This window comes from Maylandia zebra, linkage group LG3, assembly GCF_041146795.1.
Source record: "Maylandia zebra isolate NMK-2024a linkage group LG3, Mzebra_GT3a, whole genome shotgun sequence".
NCBI lineage: Eukaryota > Metazoa > Chordata > Actinopteri > Cichliformes > Cichlidae > Maylandia > Maylandia zebra.
The window spans coordinates 33271009-33295943 of NC_135169.1; the positions used below are offsets into that span (position 1 = coordinate 33271009).

General features: G+C 41.9%; 1 protein-coding gene across 3 annotated transcripts in view; it reads right to left on the reverse strand.

Moving 5' to 3' along the window:
- The window catches only part of svep1 (sushi, von Willebrand factor type A, EGF and pentraxin domain containing 1), a 120213-nt gene extending 106311 nt beyond the window's left edge, over positions 1-13902 (reverse strand). The window contains exon 1 of one of the 3 annotated variants that reach the window (XM_076881725.1): positions 13817-13902. Coding sequence is in view for 2 of the 3 variants with exons in the window: in XM_004574155.6 (XP_004574212.2) it covers positions 7426-7986 (561 nt within the window). In the remaining variant the exon portion in view is untranslated. Of the gene's footprint in view, positions 1-7425; positions 8967-13816 lie in introns of those variants that run through there. The other 2 variants (XM_004574155.6, XM_004574154.6) reach the window with 2 other exon arrangements.
- Between the last annotated feature and the right edge of the window lie 11033 nt (positions 13903-24935).

Here is a 24935-nt window from a genome sequence, read left to right on the forward strand (position 1 = left end):
AAAAATGCCAAAGTTCTCCTAAACTAACACAAAGCAAGAAGAAAATACTACAGTCACATTAAACGTTTACCTTCTGATTTTTTTTTACTGTATAGCGACTACTGAAAATGAAGTAGTTGTTTATGAGGTTTGGGAGCCAACACCGTGTTTCCCCTCCGAATCGGCCTTCATAATGCGGCTCAAACATGGATGGTGGATGTTTGAAGGATTCAAAAATCCAGCAGGAGAAAAAAAAATATGTTTGCCAGCTTTAGCCTGACCTTTCATATTTATAGACACACTGCAAACATATATTCTCATGCATACACTCTAGTTTACAGACCATAATATAACATGTCTGACTTATATAGGATGACAACCATGTAAAGACATGCAGCTGCTCCATAAACTGTGTGTGAGTAATAAGCATGACTATGTGTGTTTTTTTTTCTGGAGAGCTGGGCACATAAGGAGCTGCTGGATCTTTTCCCTGAGGAAAAAGGGGAAAATCTCCCACCTGATAGTCCAACTTATATGGATTTCCAAAATCACACTGGCCAGGAGAGCAGAAAGCTCCTTACCAGGTGGCTAACCCTGGTAAACTACTCTAATATCTGGTATGACCCAGATTTTGGGAGAGTAAGCACACAGCTAACCAGTAGTCAGGTAAAAACATTACTGTGAAAGTGTTTCCCCCTGTTTTTTACTTCATTTTTCCTCTTATTCTTCCATCTTTCTCCCACTCCCATTTCTTCCATTATCTTTCAGCACACGCTGCCCATCTGTCTGTGTCTCGTGCAGCTGTGAAGGCAAGCTGACACAGCCAGACCGCCAAGTCCAGTTTAACACTCTGCTCACTAGGATTTCAAGCCAGGTCTTACTTTAGAGAGAAAGAAGGCTTTTATTTAAAAGAAAGAGATCTGGCAGCATGTGGCAACGCATCACAAAAGGTGAATCTTCAGGGGAAAGACAAACGAGGCGGCAGAACAAAAATGATTCTGGAGTATTTTTAGTAAGATTGTACGCATAGAGAGATTTTATTTTTATAGCTGGGACTCGTATCCAAACCCAACTGTAATAAAAGAAACAATGGAAAAAGCCGTAATTCCTGAATCATTAAGATTACGAGCAACAGACAAAAATAAAAGCAAAGGCTTGGAGCCGTACCACCTTCGAGATATCTGCTCGTGTATGAGGCAAATGCGTGGAAAATGACTAAGTGTTTAAAAAAAACCTTGGAGAAGCAGAGGTGACGCACGCCGCTCATTTCTCGAGGTCAGTGTGGGTTATTCCTTAAGAGCTATTCATGAAATCATGTACTGAAAGTCATCAACGACTTCGTACGGCGGCCGTGCTGGAAAAAATAAACTCAAGTAGGAGTGATGTCATCATTAACAAGGCTATCATGTCTAGAGCGAGGCTTGAGAGGACGCAGACCCTGCAGTGCTGTGAATCATCATCATGATTAAGTGCCGCACACTTAATGAACTAAAGAGTACATAACAGTTACTGCATTATAGATTTTTTCACTCCCTGCTGTGCGTAAGTGAAAGGAGAAAGAAAAAGCCGGCGACGCTTTTTATATTTTGAAATGTCTCTGAACTAAAGTGTGGAGTTTTCAAAGTTTCACACTGCTGGTATTGCTTTCAGGAACCTAGGGGTCTACATCAGATTATATTAATCGTGGAAAAAGCTAGTGGGAACACCATCAAAAAACTGAAAACAATATCCAAACTCAGAGCCTCGAGGTCCAAACGACGACCTCAGCAGGTCACCAGCAGCGTTTGAAGCCTTTTCCAATGGCACGCTTCTACCATCCAACTTCATGCAGCGACTGGCCAGATGTCCAAAAAAAATAGCTTCTGGTTTTTCATTTAATACACAACTACATTTTTTTGTGGGTGCAGAACAATAAATGCCTTTTAAGGAAAGATTGTCTGAAATGGTGCTCTCTTTTCCTCATCCCACCAGTTTCCATGACAGCTGAGCTTCTCGCTGCGCTGTAGAGCACTGGGTCTTAAAAAGTTTCTGCATGCACTGTTGAATTTTAGTAAAAAATTAAGGTCAGTATGATGGCATTAAAAAGCCCTGCTTTATTTTCTCTACATTAAAGTGGATCCACTAATGCTCATTGCTTCTTTTGTTGTTTTTTTTGTTCCTGGATTCTAACAGGACCTGTTTTTCTATGACTGTACTGAGCAAACAGTCTTTAAAAAAAGATCTGCATACTGATGTTTAGGCTCCAGCAGGCACTGTGCATTCTTATTAGTGATATTTCCAAGTATTGCATGTAGACACAAACACCACTGTCACCTTACAGCAAGGAGATCCTGACCGTGGCTTGCGTTCTCTCTGAGTCCTCCAGCTTTCTATCACAGTTCAACGACAAGCGTCTTAGGTCAGTTTGTGATTCTAGATTAGCCATAGGTGTGAATTTAAACGTGAATGGCTGCTTTCCTCCATGTGTTAGCCCTGCGACAGACGGCCACAGGTGACTACAAGCCAGAGTACTCCTAGTGCTGGTCCCCAACACCCAGATAAATGGGGAGGGTTGTCTCAGGAAGGGCATTCAGTATAAAAATCTTTGCCAAAATAAATATACAGATCATCAAGAATGAGTTTTCCATACCGGATCACTCAAGTCAATTGACAGCCACTGACCAGCAGGGTGCCGATGGAAACTATTCTACTGCTAGGCAAAAAAAGAGGAGGCAGAGGAGAGGGGGAAGGTGTGTTACATATGCAGAGGGCTGGTGTGACAGGACAGGATGGAAGATACCTAAAGGGAGCAACCAAAAAAAGAAGAAGAATAGGACGTTTGTGCTTATTTCCAGGAACATATTTTTAGTTTCAGACTCTCCTAGAGCGGCTTTGCATGATCCACAGTTCAAAATAATGCTTATGATCTTTTGGTTTACTTGTGATGTGACAGTAACAGTAGAGCTGGGCGATATAAGATTTTTTCATATCACGATATGTTTTTTTCATTTCAGGCGATAACGATATCTATCACGATATAAGCCAAATAACTATATTTGTAAGATGTAAATGTGCCGTTGCTCACAAGTAAAATGTGAAATAATCAGCAGCTTGTTTTGATTTAAATATTTATTTCCCATAATAAGTTCAACAGGGTAGATGTACTTAAGGAACATGAGACTTTTTCAGATAAATAAAGGCAAATATTGCAAACTACACAAAAGGCAGCCGCTAAAGCGTTTAAGTTTCAAAATAGAACAAACGAAACAGACTAAATTGTCAATTCCACTTAGAAACAAAATATTAATTCTAAAAATAAATCTTAGTTTGTTTTACAGAAGAACAGACAAAACTAACTTTTGTCAATATCAAATAAACTGAGAACTAAAAGGAAATTCTCAATCTCTCCTTGTTGTATAGCTGAGCTTTTCAAACAGTTTTAACAGTTACTTTAGTCTGACAAAAGCCGAATGACGAATTAGCGCTTCCAGTCAGAGATTGAGCATGCATTGGTTTATTGTATTTCCAGACTTGCTTTCGACACAATTTACAGTGAACGCTACTCTGTTTTTTGTCAGACTTGAAATAGCCGAAATACCTTCACACTACGGAACTTCTATGGCTCTTCCGTTCGACAATCTCTCCGGCATTGGAACCATCATCTGTTTTCTCTTCGGTAACCTTCGGTCACGCTCGGTTGATTTTTCTAGTCGGCACACTCATTTCCTCCGTTACCCGGGCGGCACGGCGGCTGGCTGCTTCCCAAAACAAATACACGTGCGGCTTGGCACTTGTGCTGTACGTAACAAGTCACGTGACGTGACGCTGCGGCTGTGATTGGTTCGGCTCTGCACTACTTAATTTGGATTGGCTGTTCTTCTTCTTTTTTTTCTTTTTTCTTTTTTTTTAAGAGGACAAGAGCGGTGAGGCCTATCGCAATAGTTAAATTTTTCTATCGAGAAAAAGTTATTTCGCAATACATATCGTTATCGTTCTATCACCCAGCTCTAGTAACAGGTCTTCTTTATTCATTTTCCTCATCTACACCCCACCTGGAGGGGGTCTACGCTCCAAGAACCAAAGTTACAAAGTGTCACCATTAAGAACAGCTCAAAAGCTTTCTGCTTTTAGCTAAGGTGATAAGTATTAGAAAAAGTTTATGAGTATGACATCACTTAACCAGACTTAGCATTACTAAGTTTACACTCCAAATGTATAACAAACCGCTGAGCGTTACCTTCAATCTTACCGTAAACCAAAATCAGAAATCATTATTTAACCTACATAATTTGATGCTTTAAGCCTACCGCATGATGTATTAGGTGAAAAGAGAGATGGCAGACAGACAGACAGAGAGAGACGGAGATGAAGAGCGCTGGAGGAGAGCCCTGTCTCTACATGCACGGCTGGTGGAAAAATGTCTCTCTTAATGGATCCCAGCTTTCTACAGCACTTAGAACAGCCAAGACCCGCCGAGGGAATAAAATATGGCATTATTATTATTATCCTGCAATTATCAATTATCCTCTCTCTCCCTCCCTGCCTAACTTTCACTGTCTCTGTTAGTTTCTAAGCACCGATGCACACGTTCACACGGATTTAAACATGCACACTCAGGCGTTCGGGACTTTCTGTCAGACTGATCCACGTGGGGGCACGTGTTTGGAAGAAATAACTAAGAACATGCGCTCTCCTACAGAGAAACCACAGAATCTGCACTTCAAAACTCTGATGGTTGCACTGCAGTTTAGCTGGTACACGATGACAGCCGGATATGCGCCTTGTTGACTAGTGTTAGCGGAGCCATTTTTTATGTGACAGATGGAAACAGACAACAAAACTCCTTTTTTCTTTTTCCAGTCAGATTCGGACAGACGACTCAAAAAAAACCCCAAAAAACAGAAGAGAGATTACGCAATAAATTAAAGACAGATTTTTCACTCTAACATCACTTCCTTGATCCTGTGAAGACACACAGTAAATGTCAGACTGTTCTGCTCCATCAGGTCGAAGCTTCTTTTATTTATTTATTTTTCTGGACGTCTGTATCTGCTAGCCTCATCTGCCTCCAGAAAAAAACAAAAAACTCAGCTCTGTGTAGGCAGCACGCAGTCAGCCCACTCTCACTCTGCAGAGGTTGGAAAGAAATACGGGGGTGTTTGCTGGCTATGAGATGTGAAATTCAAGCTTTTATTTTAATCAGACTTTTAATCTGTTACAACCAAGTTAGGAGCCTAAGTAGAAATACGCCCTAAAAAAGCCATCTTTGACTGATTTAGTCCACGACATCACTTGATAAATCACCTAAAGCATTTTGAGTGCTTCTGAATAATGATAAGGCGCTAAAGTTTGCCCTGAAAGCCTTTTCTTGCTATTGTTGTGGTCTTTAGCAGCTGGGATGCAGCCAGCAGTCTGCTTATCAGCACTTAGCGAGGCAGGGTGAGAGAAAACCTGTCCTGAGGGCCAAGCTTTCAGTGCTAAGCCGGAGGATACGGTCCAAGACTATTAGCTTTAAACGGGGATGGAGAGATGGGTAAACCTGCCAGAACTTGGCGTACCTCTGCCTTTGTCTACAAATGAGGCTTTTTGTTACAAAGTTCACAAAGTGCAGCAAAAAACTGATTTAAGTTTAAAGAGCAAAAGCAAAAATTAACAGAAAATTCAGAATGAGTGGAAATATGAATTATAATTTCAGGATCGTCAAATCTAAACTGTTTTTTTTTTAATCTAATAAGTGACATAAATAACACGCTGCTTCTGTGTGTCGTGTCTATGCATTGTCCATTTTTTGCATATCAATCTGCACCTTTAAGCGGCACCAAACAGGGACGTGCTGAGATAGGAAAAACTGGAGCTGTTGTGTCTTTAACCACAAACAGATGGCATGCAATAACACGCAAACTTACTGAAGGACAACTGGAATGACATTCAGACGCTGCTTCACAATACCAGGCTGTTACTTAACACCAGATTGCTGACTGTAACTCTTTACCCCTTGAAAGCATGCTACGAGTAATCCCTGAAGCTCTTTTGTGAAATAAGTGGTTTCTGTCATATTTCAGGCCTGCTGTCAGAACAAAATGACCGGGTTTGGATCAGAAGTTAGTGAGGGTGGTTTCAGGGTGGTTACAGCTACCCTTGGAAAAACCCAGAAACTATTCTAATGATCGACAAATCACATTATTGATCTATACTGAGGCATCAAACTCTTCAGGGGCGGTCGTCAAATGCCGTCTTTGTGGTGGAAACATCTCACTCTGACATCACTTCGGTTGTGTGTCATGTCCTCAGACCAAAGACTTATCCTAAACTGAACAGGATAGTCGGGGATCTGAAGGAAGGTGGGGGGAATAACACAAAGAAAACAGTCTGGGGTTGAATCAAACTCAGGTCTCTGCAGCCTTTCAGAATATAGTAAATGGCCTGGTTTTCTACTTTACTTGAGCACACAAAGCACTTTATAGATATTTATACAACATGCATCATTCATCCATTACAAGAACTTGTTTTTTACGATTTTTCTAGCCAACATTCACACTCTGATGAACACATGTGACAGGAACTTGGGGTCAGTATCTCGCCCAAGGATGCTCTGGCATGGAGACTGGAGCAGCCAGGAATGCTTTACCTCCGGAGCTACAGCAACCCCATAGTTCAGCTCCTCACCCAGGTGAGCACTCAGCTGCAGCACTTCCTAGTGAGCTTGCAGACCCTAAATATCCCCCATCTTCTGCTGTGTATTCAGCGCTTCCATGAGTTTGTAACTGACTGCAGATCAGAGGCATGAGTCGAGGTGCCTGCATGTTTATACAGGACCAGACCCTATACCACCAACACAGCTTTTACAGCTGGGCTGTTTGGACTTGACGGATGAACTGTGGCATATGTCTTGGGTGTGTGTGTTTGTCTGTGTGTGTGTGTGTCAGGAAGCACAAATCAACAAACCATAAACAAGCCAACATTATGACCCCACATAACCCCCCAAAACTCCAGCTTTTACACTAAATCGGTCCAAACAGCTTGTTTAAGCTACAAAATCAAAGATAGCTAAACGCAAAGCTTAAAATCAGATTCATCTAATCGCGTTTAATCTTAAAAATTCATCTCTTCTACTTTTCTTTTCTCTCATTTTTCTTATTGCTCTACAGTTTGTTCAGATACATCCATGGTGTGTATTTCTGTGCACGCGTGCGCTCAGTCTTTATGGTATTTTAATCACTGGAAACCCCTGAACAATTAGCTGGCGAGCGGCTTCCCCTTCACTGTCTGCGGGTGTGTAATTTAGAGGAAAACAGCAACAGGCCTCATTAACATCAGCCTTTCTAGGCCATAATCACTCCATGCATGCACACACACACACACACACACACACCCAGCAGGTCGCAGACTGAAGAAATGTGAAGCAAGTTTGGGGTCAATGTCAAGATGTAAAGATCCATTAATCATTAATCCATTAGTCTGACTCACCGCTGCCCTCTGGAAGGCTCCTTTCGTGTAGGTGCCTCCTCCTCTGTAGTTGATGGCTGGGATCTCCTGGTTGAACAGGGAGCACTTGTGCTGGTGGGACTTAGGCGCAGTGATGTGGTCCACCCTCGTCACCACGTGGGTTTTGGATGAGAAGGTCACCAGCGCCACGCGGGTGTTCTCCGGTGCGACGGGGAAGTCGGACAGCATCTTGCGTATGAACCTCAGCTCACTCAGGAAGTTGTTGGCCCCCACGCTCGAGGACTCGTCCACCAGGAAAACCAGGTCCAAGCAGGAGCTTTTCTCACGCAGCTCACGCACATTTCGCTTGAACGCCATGCCGAGGCGCTCCACTTTGCTCTCTGCACTTTCTGACAGGTTACCAGCTGACGAGGAGGAGGAGGATGAAGACAGGGTTGACATCTGTCTGTACCGCCGAGGCTGCTGCTGCTGCCTCTGGGATTGTTGAACGGCTGGCCAGGCCGTGGTCCACGCATCCAGGACGCACAGGAGCAGAAGACAAGTAGTCCATGATAGTGTTAAAGAGTATCTTTGATAAAACATAGTTACAGTCAGCACAGCACCTCTACTGAAGGAGGACTCTGCAAAAAAAGAAAGACAGCTTGGATCCTCTTCACAAGAGGAGTTCAGTGAAGATAAAAGTGCCCTAAGCTTGCATCAGCGTCCAGGAGCACAGCAAACAGCAACAACTTGGTGCAGAGTTCCTCAAAAGCATTGCTAGATGAAGATAAAGGTCCTTTCATTCAAAACGTGCTTCTGTTTGTCTTTTTCTGTCTCCCCTCAGTGGAGCAAAACTCTGCTCTGCAAATGCTCAGCCTTCCTCACAAGGTGTCTGCCTCCCTGACTTTCCTGCAGAAATAAATCGGTGTATATGGCCACTTCCTCGCTCTCTGTGCATGCAGTGTTTAAGGCTTTTTTAACATAAACCTATATGCTCTTCATCTCCTCTCTGCCTGCCTGTTAGTCAACCTTTCAGTCAGTGCATCTGATCCAAAAACCACCTCAAGCCTCTTCAGTCCTCTTTAGTCCCAGTGCGCTCCTCCTCAGGCTCCTGTTTGCCTATGTGACGCTCCTGCCTGCACCGTCAGCCAAGCTCCGAATGCTCGTTCCCCTCTTCTCCCCAAATCATTTAAAAAAACACACAGAGGAGGAGGAGGAGGAGGAGGAGGAGGGAGGAAAAAAGTTGAGAGACAGAGAGAGGTTGAGGGGAAAAAAGGGGGCCGTCCAGTCGCGGCGTGAAGTCATTTTTTTCCCCTTCATATCTCCTCCTCTTTTTCTCTCAACTCCCCCTTATTTCCCTATCTCTTTCTCTCTCTCTCTCTCTCTCACTATGTCTCTCACCCTCCCCCTGGCCCTTATCTCCTTCTCCCTCTCTCCTTGTATTTCTCTATCTCTCTCATCCGGACAGTGAAGTGAGGCTTTATGTCAGTGCTGCGCCTCGCCTGTCAACTTGTCAGCATTCCCAAAGAAAACATCAGCAACAGGCGCAGTGATCAACTCCATATGTCTGCACCGTGCACGTAACACAGCGTCGGTCTGAGATCAAACAAAGTCAGAGTGAAAGGTGGGAGAAAGGGAGGAGAGGACAAAAAGATAAGTCAGATAAAACCTTAGATAAGATTAAGGAAATTATTTCAGACACATGTGGAAGATTGTTAGTTCTTTTTTCCTTTTAGGCGCTATCCTTTCCTCTCCCTACTGACCTCCTTATCTGCCTTGTATCTTGCTCCAGACATTAAAAAACAGGAGGGAACTGAACCGTCTTCCTCTCCCTTTAATTTGCCCACTTTTTCCTGCACCACGGGATTCACACTCGTTTTTTTCTCCATCTCTCCTGTCTCCTTGTGTCTCTCTGCTGTTGTGTTTTCCACTAGTGATTTTATCTGTAACCAAAACAAAAGGCAGCCGGTGTTACAGAGGCACGCTGCGCCTATTAAAAACAAAAGCCTTAGAGTTACAGCCAAAAGAGCCATGGTCGCTCAAGAAGAAGAAGAAGAAGAATGAGACTGCAGAAGGAGAGAATGACATCGGACAAGAGGAAGAAAAGGAGGGATGGATAAAGAGATGAAAAAGTTTGCAGACACCCAAACATAAACTTTCATTCATTCCAAAACATTACCCACTGTTCAGGGAAGGCTTTCCACAAAGGATTTCGAAACCTGGCTCCAGGGATGTTCTCCTAATCAGCCATTAGAGCATTAGTGAGATCACCGAGTGGGTGATAAGCGCTGTCTCGCAGTTTAACCCGAAGGTGTATAATGGGGTTGAGATCAGGGCATCTCTGCAGGCCAGACAAGTTTATTCCACACCAAAAAGGAAAAAGCCATTTCTTAATGGATCTGGCTTTGTGCTCAGGGGCAAGTTTCCACAAAGCTTGGAGCAGTTTAGGAATTCATTATACGCTGCAGCATTAGGATTTCCTTTGATCAAAGCCAGAGCTGAAACTCATTATTATATTTATCGCCCATTAGAACAGCAGTTCCCAACCTTTTTCAGCCCTGTCAGACCTACTCAGGAACCCCTTCATCAGGACCCCCCTCTCATGTTCTACGGTGTTCATTTAAGCTCATTTTAAACTGGAGCTGGACTATTTCCAGTACAGCATTTATCAGTTATGGTTAGCAAACTCAGCTGTTCCTGCATCACTGCGGACTTACCAGTTTGAACACCATCTGCTGACTACCTTTGGTTACTGCTAGATTTAACGTGTATTCATTACATTCAGTGATCTTTTTTTTTTTAGTCCATACCAGACATATTATCAGACCGTGTCTGAGACATGAACTACCACAGTATAGAAGCATAGGACAAAATGACAGCGTTTAAGAAAGGAAACCCGAAGTGAGAAAATCTGAGCACAAATCAAACTGCTCAGATAAAAACCAAAGAATAAAAGTGGGTTTAAATGGGTTTTTAAAGTGTCTAATAATAGACAGGCACTGATGTGAGGAGGCAACATCAGACCAGCTACAGCAAAGACCCGATATCCTCTGTCTTTTCATCTGGAACTCGGGAGCTAGGAGCATTTGCTCAGCAGACCTTTCTGATCTAGAGGGAGTGTGCAAACATAAAAGATCAGAGAGGTAAGAAGGCGCCGACCCATGTGATGCTTTAAAAAACAAATAAAAGTCAGTATAGGGAAGCTACTATGGGGGATATGTGGGCTTGCATGTGTGTGCCAGTTAATAGCTGTGCCGCAGCGCTTTGGACCAGCTGCAATCGGCTGAGCAGTGACAGACTGACACCTGAATAAAGACCGTTACAATAGTCAAGACGACCAGATCCACTGTGGTGAACCCATGCAAATAAAGAAGCAGCTGAAAGAAGATTTATTCTGTATGTGCACGAAGTCTAGACTGAGAGAAGATCATCATTGAGACATGTTTTTAGTCTAAGACTAGGATTAATCAATGTCTGGGAAACGGACACTATAAGAAGGGGAGGGATAATCCCCAAACAAACAAAAAATGGCACAGACAATGGTATGAATATAACTTCCAGGTTTTTATAACCTTATTTTGCAGCAAAAAGTTAGCAACCTTAAGCATTTTTATTAGACTAGACTGTTGATTGGGGCACAGACAACACAGGATTTTTGAGGCAGATATGGATACCAATATCTCGTAACTTAAAAATCTGATATTTCGATAAATTGGCCAATATTATTTTAAACACCAAACATCAACGTTTGTTACATGTAGCTGCCCGACTCGGCTCGGATCAGTTTTATTTGCAGCGTTCCAAACACAACCACCAGGGAAGTTGCAGAGCTCCCTCTGGTGGACAAACTATGCAACATGGTTTTCAAAATAACTGCCCGAACTGCCGCATGTGCATTTCCAGGTCGCTGAATGAAAATGTTTGCTTTCAGAAGGACTTTGTAATTTCAGCTAACAATTTCAACAGCTAGAAACTTATTTAGCTGATGATTTTCAACAGTTTATCCACAATTTTAGCTAGCTACTGTATTTCATATATTTATCAACAACGTTTACACAGCATATTTATGGTTTTATCTAACAGTTTCAACAGTTAATGTTAACTTTTGCAAGCTTTTTCAAAACTTTTTGATCATTTATGCATTTCTTCTATTGTGTTTTACACCTATTAACACCGTACTCTCCATCGCAACGTCTCAGAATTTGAAGTTTCCACTTTTGTAGTCCACAAAGACTAAAACCAGAAGATATCAGCATTTTTTTGATTAATTATATAATGAACTGAGGCTGGACCTCAGTTCATTATATAATAGATAACTACATGTATACATAAGAGAGCAATAAGACAGGAAAAGTAACAAAATAAGTGGAGGAGGCAGAAACAATAAAAACAAGTCTACAGAGGGTGTGTGTGTGTGTGTGTGTGTGTGTGTGTGTGTGTGTGTTTCCACAAACCAGTCCACTGCACTCAGCTTTGCAGCGTTAGCCACAATGACACACAGTGTTTATTAGGCTCTATAAGCCAAGGTTTCGCTCCCTCATTTAACAGTGCTGGAAACTTCTCCAGTAAAGCAGTGGGAATAGAAAGTCCAACTGGACAGATAAACTGTCCGAGAGAGCAACGCAGACACACACACATACACACACACATACACACACACTGATGCAGACAAGAGACATAAAAACATATACTCGCAGTCTCACACATGCCGAAAGGGGGATGAGCACAGCTGTGACTTCCTGCTTTTTGGCTCTGGAGACCCCTCACCAGAATTCTGTGTTGGTCCCATAGGACACAGGGGGGGGGGGGGTGGTGGATGGAGAGGAAGTTTGTGAATGTGTCTGCTGATCACACTGAATATTTAGGCAAAATATGTGAAGGACTCCAACAGACTTTTGTGACACTGACGCTTTCTTATATTTAATCCCCTTGGTTTTCTTCCTTTTCTGGGTTTTAAATTCAGCGCACAGCCACACAAGTTGTGCAAATACCTTAACTATTTTTAAAAAAAAGTAGTGGGATTTGTCATTGTTGTGGGATGGAAAATTAAACAAATCTAAAAAAGGGAGAATAAATAAGCAGACAAATGCTCATCAAGTCTGCCACAGATCAAATTTAATGTTCGCCTTTCTGAAATTGCCATCAATTTGAGGCCTTTTTTTAGACGCTGACTCTCAAAAACAAAAATTAGAACTTTCTGAGGATCTGCAGCAAGCATGTGAATGGGGCATACGTGCACACAGACTGAAAGCAAGTGTGCAATAGTTTCCCTGTGACCGGTGCTTGACTACACTGAACCTGTCTTGTGGTCTCACACAACTATACTCCACCTGGACAGCAGCTACAGTACTTAATCAAAATTCAGAGTCTTTAAAGAATAAATCATGTTGCACAGGTCTGGACTGCAGAGAGGAAGTTGTCTGTTTTTCCTTAAGATACTCTTACAAAAAAAAACCCCTTTCACCTTTTCCTTCATGTGTCTGACCCTCCTGTCAGCAAGCATAAGCTTCAGATACAGTAGCTACAGCTGACAACACATTCCTCATATTTCCCGGCATTTCTCGCCTGAAGGATAAAACACTAATCTCAGCACAAGTAAGGCCTCTTCTAAACATTCCTGCAATGCTCATCCTGATCTAAGAACCCTTCCCACATCTGATGATTTACAGTAAATGTGGACATTTAAGGTTTATGCACCTATGTTTCCTTAATTTCTGATCAAGCCTAATGAAGCTGATCATTTATGACAGTTATAACACACAAAAACAGCTTCGTTGCTTCTTTACACGAGTATAAATTATACATCGTTAATCCTTGGACTCAGACACTGTCACCTGGAAATTGTGACGCATTCACTAGATATTAAATATGTTGGAGCTTTAATTTTTTTCTCTAAAAAGGATTTTGTATTGATTTGTCCTCAGCATGTATTGAATCTTTGCAGCTCTCTGGATTTGGACTTTGGCCACTTATTTGTCAAACAGATTTGTGTGTTCAAAGTCCCAATGCTTCAATTAGGTGGAGCAAAATGCAACAAATACAGTTGTTTTGTTTTATGTCAGCTAATGAGCTTTTAGCTTCGCTAGCCTGCCATCTAACATAAAACCTTTAACTGCCTTTGTGCATGAAACTTAAACGCTTTCTTTTTCTATCCCAGTCTATTGTCATCATTTGAAAGAGTTACAGAGCGTTTAAAACAACCAGAAGGAGCCACCACAGACCAGCAACACCAAGGCTTTCACTCTTTGTGGAGCTTTATAGTCTTAATTAGCTAATTAGCAACAGTTGGTGATGTAAACCCTACAAAGATGGTTCAACTGGCGGCGGCGGCAACAAAAAATGTTTTGATGAGAAACCACAGGGTTTTTTTTTTTTTTGCTTTCATCCAAGTCACTATGGATCTATATACAAACAAAAATACAACTTTACTAACCTGTTAACCGCCTGCTGCTTCGCTGCTCTCATATGCAGAAAAGGGTTGTCCAGGCTGGTACAGACTTGTGCTACACCGCCCCCTGCCGGCGGCTGCACATCAGTACATGATCAAGGATGTGCTGACACAATGAGACCGCTAGGGGGAGAACGCGATGAACAAGATACAGGCACCTGTACCCAGACTGGTACTGGGTACAGGTGCATTAACTACTTAAGCAATGCACAGTGTTACTTTCCACTGTGCATTTTCTCTGCTGTCATTAATGTTTTTTGTTGACAGGTTTCATCAGCATCGTGTCAGAAATGACTTGTTTTGATACATTTAATACATATAGAGAACATTTTATTCAGAAAATGCAACAAATAAATAAATAAAAGCTAATTGTTCTACTAATGATAAGCAATAGGAGGCTTTATTAAGCAAAAAGTAATAACTATTTAACACCTCTATATTCACTGGGCACTTTATGCTAACCTGCTCGTTGATGCAAACATCTAATCAGTACACCCAATAGCAGGAACTCAGTCTACATGACTCAGTATGACCTGCTGAAGTTCAAACTAGGGATCAAAATGAGAAAGGAAGATGATTTAAGTGAGTTTGAACGTGGTGTAGCTATTGGTGCTTTGTTGATGTCAGAGGTGAGACCAGGCGCAGTGAACGACCACATGTGTCCTTCTATACATCATGTTGCCCTGTTATTCAAATAACCACTCATTACAGCCAAGGTCTGCAGAAGAGCATCTGTGAAGATAGAACAAAACAAACCCTGAAGCTGGGCCACAGCAGCAAAAGACCACACTGAATACCACTCCTGTCAGCTAAGAATAGAAAACTGAGGTACGGTACAGAAAAGGTGTAACCAGGTACTTGCACACTGTACCTAATTAAGTGTCAAGAGTATATAAGTTCAGTACTATAATATAATTGAAATCTCTTCCATTTCAAGTTTCAGTTGTTGCTGCTGTTAGTATAACTGAAATGTGAGTATTTTTGCATGTTTGTGGTTGTGTGCATATTGCTGAGAGAATGTGTGGGGAAGAAGGAAGTAAGGTTTTGTGCATATGACAAATTCACGTCTGCTGATGCAATACTTTGGTTTGCAGTTTTAAAACCAACTGAGTAGCTGTCGCCGCAATTCGTAAGACACAAATGTTGGCATGTGTGTAGGCTGTGGCCTTCACTTCCTGCAAAGCTAGCAGTGTGCATGGCATTACTAAAATACACCGTAAATAAAATGAAAACTGTAAATGAAGATGACAGAGTATGCAGTAATTGTATGTAGTTTTCACTGCCATATAGATATACTGCATATTTAGCCAAGTCATATTATCAATATTATATTTAGTCTCCCGTTGCCTGTGCAGGGAAATGTTTAATATTGTAGACAAGTGGGTCAAAGTTCCCCTGCTGGCACTACATGTGCGTTCGATCAGTGCAGGAGAAAAATACCGTTTTCATTCATTATCACCATTTTGACTCACATTAAGCATTTTGTGAAACTTTTTCCTTAAACAGTCCAACTAAATAAACATTACTTCCTTACTGGAATAAAACACAGCCTCAACATTACTGACACAGCGTGGCATCATCTTGACGGTGAACAGCCACCCACTTTGGCTGATTTCTGCTGATAACACGTGTTAAATGGACTAATAACATCAGAAGCAGGTGGAACAGCACACAGACTTGTTGAACAACTATAAGATGCACGCCCCTCTTCCACGATGTCCAACGAGGGGTGAATGTTAACTGACTGACTGGTGAAGTCTTTCAGCCCTACACAACAGAAACTGTGTCACATTAAGAGCAAAACATCCATTATTCAAATTTTTCATATTTAAACTCATTTATGATGTATCTTTTTCAATTTATTCAGTCACTTCTAGTGAGTGACTTGCAGCCTTCAGTGTATTCTCTCCTTTCGTGTGACTCATGATTCAGCCAATCATTGATGGAAGAAAACCTTATGCTGCATATGTACTCTGACCTTTACCATTTTTTTCTGCATCTTTGCAAAGTTCACGTCCTTTGGAAAATCTATTAATGAACAAAGCAGAGCGAGCCGCTATAGGCTGGTAACGCCCGTGTAACCCTGCTCGTACAGATGCTGCACAGCAAGCTTGACACTGGAGCAGACTGCAGATTGTGTGAGTCTTGCGCGGACATCCAGAAGATCAAATATGCCTGCATGATAACACACATAACACGGCATCTCGCACGACAGTGTAGATGTGAATGAACGTGTGTATTTGTGGGTAAAACACAACTGTGTGTGTGTAAGATGGCTGTGGTAAAGCGAGTGGCTTTATGTTTAGCTGAAGCTATTTATAGCTCAGACTGCACTCACACACAGCATAAATAATTTAAAGTCCAACCAGCCTGCAAGGAAACATCATCCTTAAGAGGATCAACCCCAAGGACTCACATTTATTTCAGTTTATAATTAACCTCTAGTTAATCCTGCAGAATAACTAATATAATATGATCATGCTTGCTGTCAGCTGTCATTAAGTTATTTGTCCATCATGTCCTGTTTTGTCACTGAAAATGAATTGCGTGACCAATCAGTAGGTGTTGCTGTTCCAGCAAGCAAAAGCAAACCCAATTTAAAAACCTGTGAACGGACTGATAATCACATTCATATCAGGCGCAGCAGGGATTCAAACATGCTCTGAGTGCTAAATGTTGCACAGTCTCTGAAGCGCACGTGACTTTGTCTAATGAAACTTCTGCAGCTTTGACGTTAACTGCTGGGCGATGGTAAGCGAGCAAAGACTAACAGAGATCAAAATGACTCCAACGATACAGACGATGTGCTGCTCAGATCTGCATCTTTAGTTCGAATCTTTTTGGGGCATTTTGTGTCTCTGCAGCTGCTTTGCATCTGTCCGCATGCAGATGTGAACACAACCGAAACAAGAGTTTAGTACATTTAACGCAATCGCCGGTTACACATCCTCTATGAATATGAGTGCATTGTGTTCTTGTTGAGGTTTGCATCCCTTTCAGTTCCACATTTCCCAAATGGCTGTGGTCCCTCCTCCCGTAAGAATCTCATCTTGCTAAATGAGCAGGAATGGAGGTAAAATAAAAAAATTAAAAGGTAATAAAACTGCATTTTGCCTGATAGAATGCGTAAAAACCAAAAATGACACCTGATGAGACCAAGTTTAGGAAAACAAACGCTCCCATGTAATAGATTTACTACATTTCAATCCTAATCCACTGAAAACTAAGACTGAACCATGCTGAGAGAGCACCGTCAGCCAAAGCAAAAGTCTGGTCTTTTGACATATTTCTTTTGCTAAATGATGCGGGGGCTTGTAATGGGTTGTAATTATTTGTGTTCTGTGTGATCCTCTTTGAGCCCACTTTACTAATCCTCCCATCCTAAAGGATGATGAATGCACACAGCAGAGTAGAGAGAAGCCGGGAGAGAGTCATCGTGGGAAAGGTCCACGAAGAAGAAAGGTGTTAGATTCTACAGCTTCACGAGAGTGGTAGATCATATAGCGAACACACACATGACTGTACATACACACAGTCCTGCTTCCATCATTGAAATCCTGAAGACTTCCTCTGATCTTAACCGTGCCGACTCCTAACCCTCTAAAAATATGCACTTCATCTCTATCCAATTTTCACTGGAATGACCTTTTTGTCTCCACAGGTCTTTTTTTTACTTAAGCCGTAACTATGCATCACATCAGGATAAACACAGTCATAGTAGTCCTGCTCCAGTCAGTGTTTAACTCCAATCCGGTGGGCCAGTAGTGCAATATCAGGGTCCTGGACCATCTGAATGGAAGAAAAACCATTTTTAAGCTCATTAATTACTTCCGTGTTTACTGTCCATTAACATGTCCAAATGAGGTCTGTGAAACCGATTTATGTACCATCAATGTAAGTAATATATCAAATACAAACACAAGTCAAGCAAGCGTCCAAGACTGAGAATGAACATGTGCGTCAATGTTAGCATTTTTGTAGGAATTAACACTTAGCTTTGTGTTTTTTTGTGTGTTTTGTTAAGCAGGCTTACACTGCCTGTTCTCTGGGCAAGCTCATATCACGAGTAACTGAATATATTTTCCATTTGTGTAGCTACTTTGTTATGTACGGTGAAAAATATGCAGATGAAACAAGCAGATCTGTCATCCCTCAAAGAACAGCGATGATGCTGTGCATGAGTAGACGGCTGATTGGTTAAAACCTTTCATCGGACATAAAGAGGAGGGGCATCAAAGTTCTACACAAAGGGGGAAGAAGATTGTAGAAAGATCCCCAAAAGCAGTGTGAGAAGCGCACACAGTGGTCAGTTTTCATTGTTTAACACTGTTTCACTTCACTAGGAAGCAGTGTGGCTCTGCTCAAGGAGCTAAACTGGAGGAACAAGAAGATCACAAACACAAACGAGAGCAGCACACATCATCGTAATTATAAAAGTCGGCTTATGTGGTCATATTTTCAACACTGTTTGTAACCTGTTTCAACCAGGTAAATGATCCATGATTTCCCTTTATTAGTATTTTTATGCTCAAACCTGTTCAGGCCCTTTTGCTCTTAATTAAATAACAAATTAAAAAAAGAATGCTTTTGTTTCTGTTTACTTCAGTTTTAGATTAGTTGTGCTTTTCTGTTCATGTGCCCTCTGCCTGCTGCAGAAACAGAAGCCCTGGCTGACCACCTGAGGGAACCTGAAGGACGGGGACAAAAACAACAGCTTACCCAGCAACTTGGGGCTTCCACACTTTAACATCCTGTATATCTGGACAGAAAGCAGTGAGACATACGTGTCTGAATATACGAATACACTCTATGCTCTTTAGTTCATGTTGTTTTTTGTTTTCTCAACTTGTTTCTTTGGACAAACAAGAGAAAAGAAAAAAGGAAAGCTGGTGACAGGAGAAGCAGAAGAACTCAAGAGACAGGAGAGGAGGGTAAACAGTGGGGGTGGGTAGGGGGGGTTGACAGGAAGCAAAAAAAAAAAAAAACGGAAAAAGGGGGACAGAAAAAGACGATGTGAAATTAAGTGGTAAACAACAGTACACCAAGGACAATGACAAAAATCAAAGGAACGATGATAGTAAGCAAAAAAAGGGGGAAATGTTGCAATCGATAGATGGAGGGAGGCTGGGAGGAGCAGGAGAAGGGGTGTAAGATGAGGTCATGTCTTGAGGCAGTGGGAACTGGATTCAGCCAGACTTCCATAAAAACAGCTGGGTAGTGCTGACAGTCAGGGAGGGCCTTCACCGAGGGGGGAAGTGAATACACGCAGCACGCACAGACAGAAAAAAGAGGATACTCTATATGCTGCCTCATGTGAAAAACAACTCACTCTGATTTTTTTTTATCTGTCCGTCATCCTCTCTCCACCACAGTCGAGTATCTACAGGAACAAAACAAACTCAGCTGATCGGGGTGACTGCGCTTCCTTGTTTTTCCTCGTATTTTTGTATTTTAATCAATGAATCCAACACGCAGAATCTCATTTTCTGCACCTCACTTTGAATTTTCACTTTTTTCCCCTAACAGATATCTTTCTATTCTTTTAACACAGAGATCAAATCACTGTCCTTTGTCCCAGTGTGACCCAGTGTGAATTGTGAGTGTGAATTCGGCTATCTGAGCAAATAAAGAGCCGCGTGAGAAACATTAAGTGTGTCAACTGTGATTAAGTTTAATGGGGCATCACCGTGCAAGACAAGCAATAAGACAAGACGCAAGTGAGTTCAGCCTGGCTCGAGTTTGATCCAGAGACACACGCAGCAAGATCCCGAGCACGGGAGGTGATGTTTTATTCAGACGTTTCATTAATACAGATCAGGCAGATCGGCATAACTGTGAATGTGCGTGGTATAATATTAGCTCAAGAATCACTCAGTGGGACTAAACAATAAAATTATTGGATGGGCCTGGACCCTCACTCTGGTTGATGCTGCTTGATGTATTAACTCATCTCCCTTTAACCCTTTCTTCTATTTGGCTAACCCTCACAAACAGAAGGTTTGAACAGCAGGTGGGTGGGGATTATGTGTATGAAACAGTGTGTCTAGAGCAGCCTGAAACCCAAGCTTTTGGTTCACTGGGATTACCTTTGCACACACTGATCTCATTATTTCAAACTGTGGCAATGTTTAATATGAGCAGCCACAACTGGAAGAGTACACACATGATAAAAAGTAAGAGAAAAGCTTTATAAATCCACATCAAGATAGCGAAAATCAAGGAGGAAAACAGACGAATGGATGGAAGCTGTGAAAAAAGTCACAAATCCTTTCAGTTTGTAAAATAATAAATTTAAAAAAATGATAAATGGGATTTAATGGATGGGTAAGCTGAAGTAAATGAGCTAAAACACGAAAGTGTACAGTGAGCTTCCATTTCAAGTTGACAAGGAAAAAGGCTTCTTCCTATATAATGATAAGTTGAGCCTTTATATAAGTGCAGTCCAAGAAAAGCAGCTGGACATATACCGGAGAGTAAAATTCCTCTTGGTGTTTACCGCTTACAGAATGTCCCCAGGACCTGAAAACCAGCCGTACTCATTCAGTGTATTTAGGTCTCATTCTCAGTATGTGTGATTCGAACACATTGTCCCAGGTACTCTTATGTTTTTGGGAACATGGTAAACACATGGCTCAAATTTCCATCTCCATGCCCAGCCTCACACACCTCCTTCTCCTCCTCCTCCCCGCCTCCTCTCACTGCCTATCAGTCTCTGCTTTCTCTTCTCTTCACTCCTCTGTCTTTTCTCACTAGAAAGTCATACATTCCTTTCTCTTGTGCACAATTTCACAAACTTTTTCCCCATCCTTCCCTCTTTTTCCTCTCTCTGCACCTCTTCGCTTCCCACACCTCTCTTTTTGTCCATCTACCTTTCCCCTCCTCTCCCCTCTGTTGTGCAACCCCCGTCTTATGTTTCTGTCAATAAGTGTTTATAGATACATGAATGTGAATAAGCACTACGTCATGTTGCTAACCCCACACGCCTCGGGTAGGACGTGCGCTCAGCGTCCCCCAGACCTGGAAAGACAAGGAGGTTTCTTGGAAAACAATAAGCAGTGAGACGGGATGTCACTGTTCTGCTCCTTATTTGGAGTTTGCAGCAAGCAAAGCAAAGGATCTATAGTGGGAGTAAAAACATCATTGTAGGAACACCGATTTATCCTAATGGAAACAAACAGTCGGGGCTTTTTCTTTCATCGGTTGCTTTCCCTCAGATTTAAATAGCAGGCTGAGGAAGGCTGGATGTTATTTCTTCCTTCCATTCATTTCATACACCGGTAAAGCTGAGGCGTCCGTGCCAGAAAGCACAAAAGAGCTGTTTTCATGTTTGTTATTATAACTATTACATTATGTTCCCTGGGAAAGTTTTTTTGGTCAGGAGTTATGACATTCTGCATACCTCACACCTCCTCTTCCTCCTCTTCCTCATCCCCTCCCAGTGCTGTCCTTCAGTCCCAAATGAAGATGTTTTGACTTGCTCCCTTTGCTTGATCAGATGGTGCCATTATCCAGGGCTTAGTATTGTTCACCTGCCATCGCTCAGTCACAATCAAATTGCAGGCAAGATCGTTTTTCACTTGGTATTGGGTGTCCAAAGCTGCAGCCTGCTTGTGAAGAAGCTGAACAGGCTCGTACAGGTGAAGGATTGAATTTACTGTAACTAGAGGAACCCACTCATCAACAGCTGAGGATAAAGGAAGGAAAACACGCATTACAAAAACGCAACACCTAAAATGACCCAGTGACCTTTGCTGCTCTCAACGAAAAGCAAACCAGCTGAATAAAAGCCAGCGACTGCCTCTAAAATCTTTTGTCTCAGTCTTTGTCCTAATTCATCTTTTTTCTGATTGACAGAGCAAACTCTCTGAACGCCTTTCTGTGTGGAAGTTGAGCCCTCGCCCTTCGGCTGGGTGGGTTCTGTCCGGGTACTCTGGCTTCCTCCCACAGTGCAACAAGATGTGCATGTGAGGTTAAATGAGCAAGTAGCTTAACCTAACTTCACAAGGGTTAGGTTAAGTTGGAGGAAAGAAAAGAGTGATTTATTCTATCCATCCTTCAATTTTCTTTCATCTATCCAATTTAGGGTCATGGGAGCCTATCCCAGCTGCCACATGGACAAATCACCCAGTCTGTCACAGGGCTAACACAGAGAGACAGACAACCATTCGCACCTATGGGCAAGATAACCATGAATTAACCTAAAACTGCATGTCTGGAGAAAGTTGGAGAACATACAAGCTCCACCAGAAAGGCCAGATGGTGGCTCGAACCCTGGACATTCTTGCTGTGAGGCAGCAGTGCGAACCACCACGCCGCCATACTACCTTGGTGATGTAATCTAAAAACTAAAAATCAAATCATCGAAGCATTCATATATGCCAAAACCGTTATTTCTCAGTCAATCTGAACACGGAGTCTTCTTTATTGGTGCTTTTACTAACAGCGTAAATTTAGGGCTTTGTTTCACATCCAGAGCCGCTCTCCCAGTGTTGCCAACTCCTCAGTAAGGAAAATCGCTATTGGTTGTCCTAAAAGTCGCTAGAAGTCGCTAGAAGTCGCTAAATGACGTCATCGCCTAATTTGCATAATTGGTCATGCTAATCTAATTGTAACCTATGTTGTTGGAGAGAGAAATAACATCGTGGAAGAGACATAAAGTGAGTAAAAAACGTCCTAAATGCATTTAGAGTTTATTTAGAACTACAAATTAAATTTCTTTTAGCAATTATTGTTTTTTTTAATGTCACAATTCCAACCCTGCTCCTTTACCTGGGCTTGGACCGGCAAAAGTGACCCGAAATAGGCACTCTGGTGGAGTTACTTTGTGTGTGTGTGTGTTTATAAGTAGTTTTAAACCTTGCGATCCACAAAACAGCATAACAGTAAAAGAGTAAAAGAAGAACTGACTGCGTTACAGCACCCGCTGCTTGTTGAGAGTAAAAGCAAAACGTGCTTTCACGTCTTTTTTTAGCGACTTTTTTTTGGACAAAAAGTCGCTAAGGGGTCTGAAAACTCGCTAAATATAGCGGCAAAGTCGCTAAGTTGGCAACACTGCGCTCTCCCGGCCTGACTTATTGTATGGTCCCTTAATAAAGAACGAGACACAATAAAGACTAGAAGTGAAGTCTTCCAAGAAGAAATAGGATCTTTAAAGTTAACTCTGGTGGGGTGTGGCTTGAGGCGTGGCTGCAGGGGAGTTGAGGAGCATAATATGGGCTCAAAATGTGGTCATAAATATTTTGTACTTGTAAATCGGTTTTGTACTTGTAAAAAAGATTTGTATGTGTAAAAAAAATTTGTATATGTAAAAAAGATTTGTGCGTGTGTAAAAAAGATTTGTGTGTGGACTTAGCCAAAAAAAAACCCCTGCAAGTTACAAGTACGAATTTTGACCCTATTTTTCATCCTTTAAGCTGATTGGTCAATGTCATGTCAATCACAAATTAAACAATCCAATCCGAGAACAGATGGGTTTGGCTGTCGGAGGGGCGCTTTTTTGAACTGCAGGTCCTTGAAGGGTAATCTCTATATACATATCCGATAGCAGCTAGGTCCCCTTACTTTCAGCAGCTGTTGAAAGGGTAAAGTTGTGGTATATCAGTGGTTAGAAATACCATTATTACTTTAGGATTAGTTTAACACAAAGGGCTGACCCGGGACCACTGCTGTGAGTCACAGTGCGCAGCATAAAAGTCCTTTCACATCGGACGCAGGATGTGCTGCTAATGCTAATTGCTAACTAAAAGCAAAGGATCCAGAATTTGTTATGCTGGCTGCTGGGCTCTGTGGGTTTTTGCAGCAGCTCTACCTGTACTAGATGCACCTGCTCCTTGTTGTTTTTATCTCTGACTTTATGTCCTCTACAAGAGTTTCTGGTTTTTTTTGCTAGTTCTTCAAATGTTCAATAAAAACACGTATGCTAATTCATAACGAAGAAAGCTTTGTAATGAAGACGCTCATTTCCAAAACACTGCCCCCCCCCCCTGCGGTCCGCAGCGCTGTTGAAAAGGCTGTGGAAGTCCCTGTGTTAAACACGTAGTCCTGTGACACAAAAATCACCAAACTCGGACGACCACAGACTGTTTTCCTTCGTGGTGATGAAGGAAAACGCTGGGTTGGTATGTAAAAGGGCATTTACTCCCTTCAAGGACCTGCAGTTCAAAAAAAGCGCCCCTCCGACAGCCAAACCCATCAGTTCTCTGATTGGATTGTTTAATTTGTGATTGACATGACATTGACCAATCAGCTTAAAGGAAGAAAAATAGGGTCAAAATTCGTACTTGTAACTTGCAGGGGGTTTTTTTTGGCTAAGTCCACGCACAAATTTTTTTTACGCATACAAATGTTTTTTACGCACACACAAATTTTTTTTACACATACAAATCTTTTTTACAAGTACAAAACCGATTTACAAGTACAAAATGAATTTATGACCACATTTTGAGCCCATAGCATTGGGTTTCAGGCGGTGGCAGGGGAGGCTGAGACACACTGAGCTCAATCAGCTATTCATGTCTCGCCTATAAAAGGATGTGCTGGGGCCTGAGGTGTGGTTGTTGTGTGTGTGTGGCTGGCAGCTGAAAAGATGTGATCGAAGGTTAGAAGAAACAACAACCAAATAAAACGTGTTGTATATTTTTTTCTCACACTAACATTAAAAAAAAACAGTGTTGGGATTTCATCTATTTGACAATCACAAAAAACAAGACTCGAGTCAGCTCGTGTTGCATCATTAAGATTATAAGGTACTGCATGCTGAGGGAAAAGGCAACACATGTGGAGCTGTTGTTAAAGAGCAGGGAGGCTCAGCACAGCAGTGCATTAGCCAGATGAGCTGCAATGGCTCTGCCGCATGTCCACGTTCATGGCTTAACAAGATGAAGATCAGCGTAATTTTTCTCCCAGGACTTCCCTGAAGAATCTGGTGGTGTGTCATTTTTCATTTAGCAGGGCAGTAATCTTTTCTCTTTCATCTCTCGTTTAATTGGCTTCTGCTACATCTGACCGGAGCAAGGATTGGGATCATGTAAAAAAAACCAAAAAACTTTTGACTTAATCTCAAATTTTGTCACATGATTGCAAAGCAGAAATCAATTCTGTACGT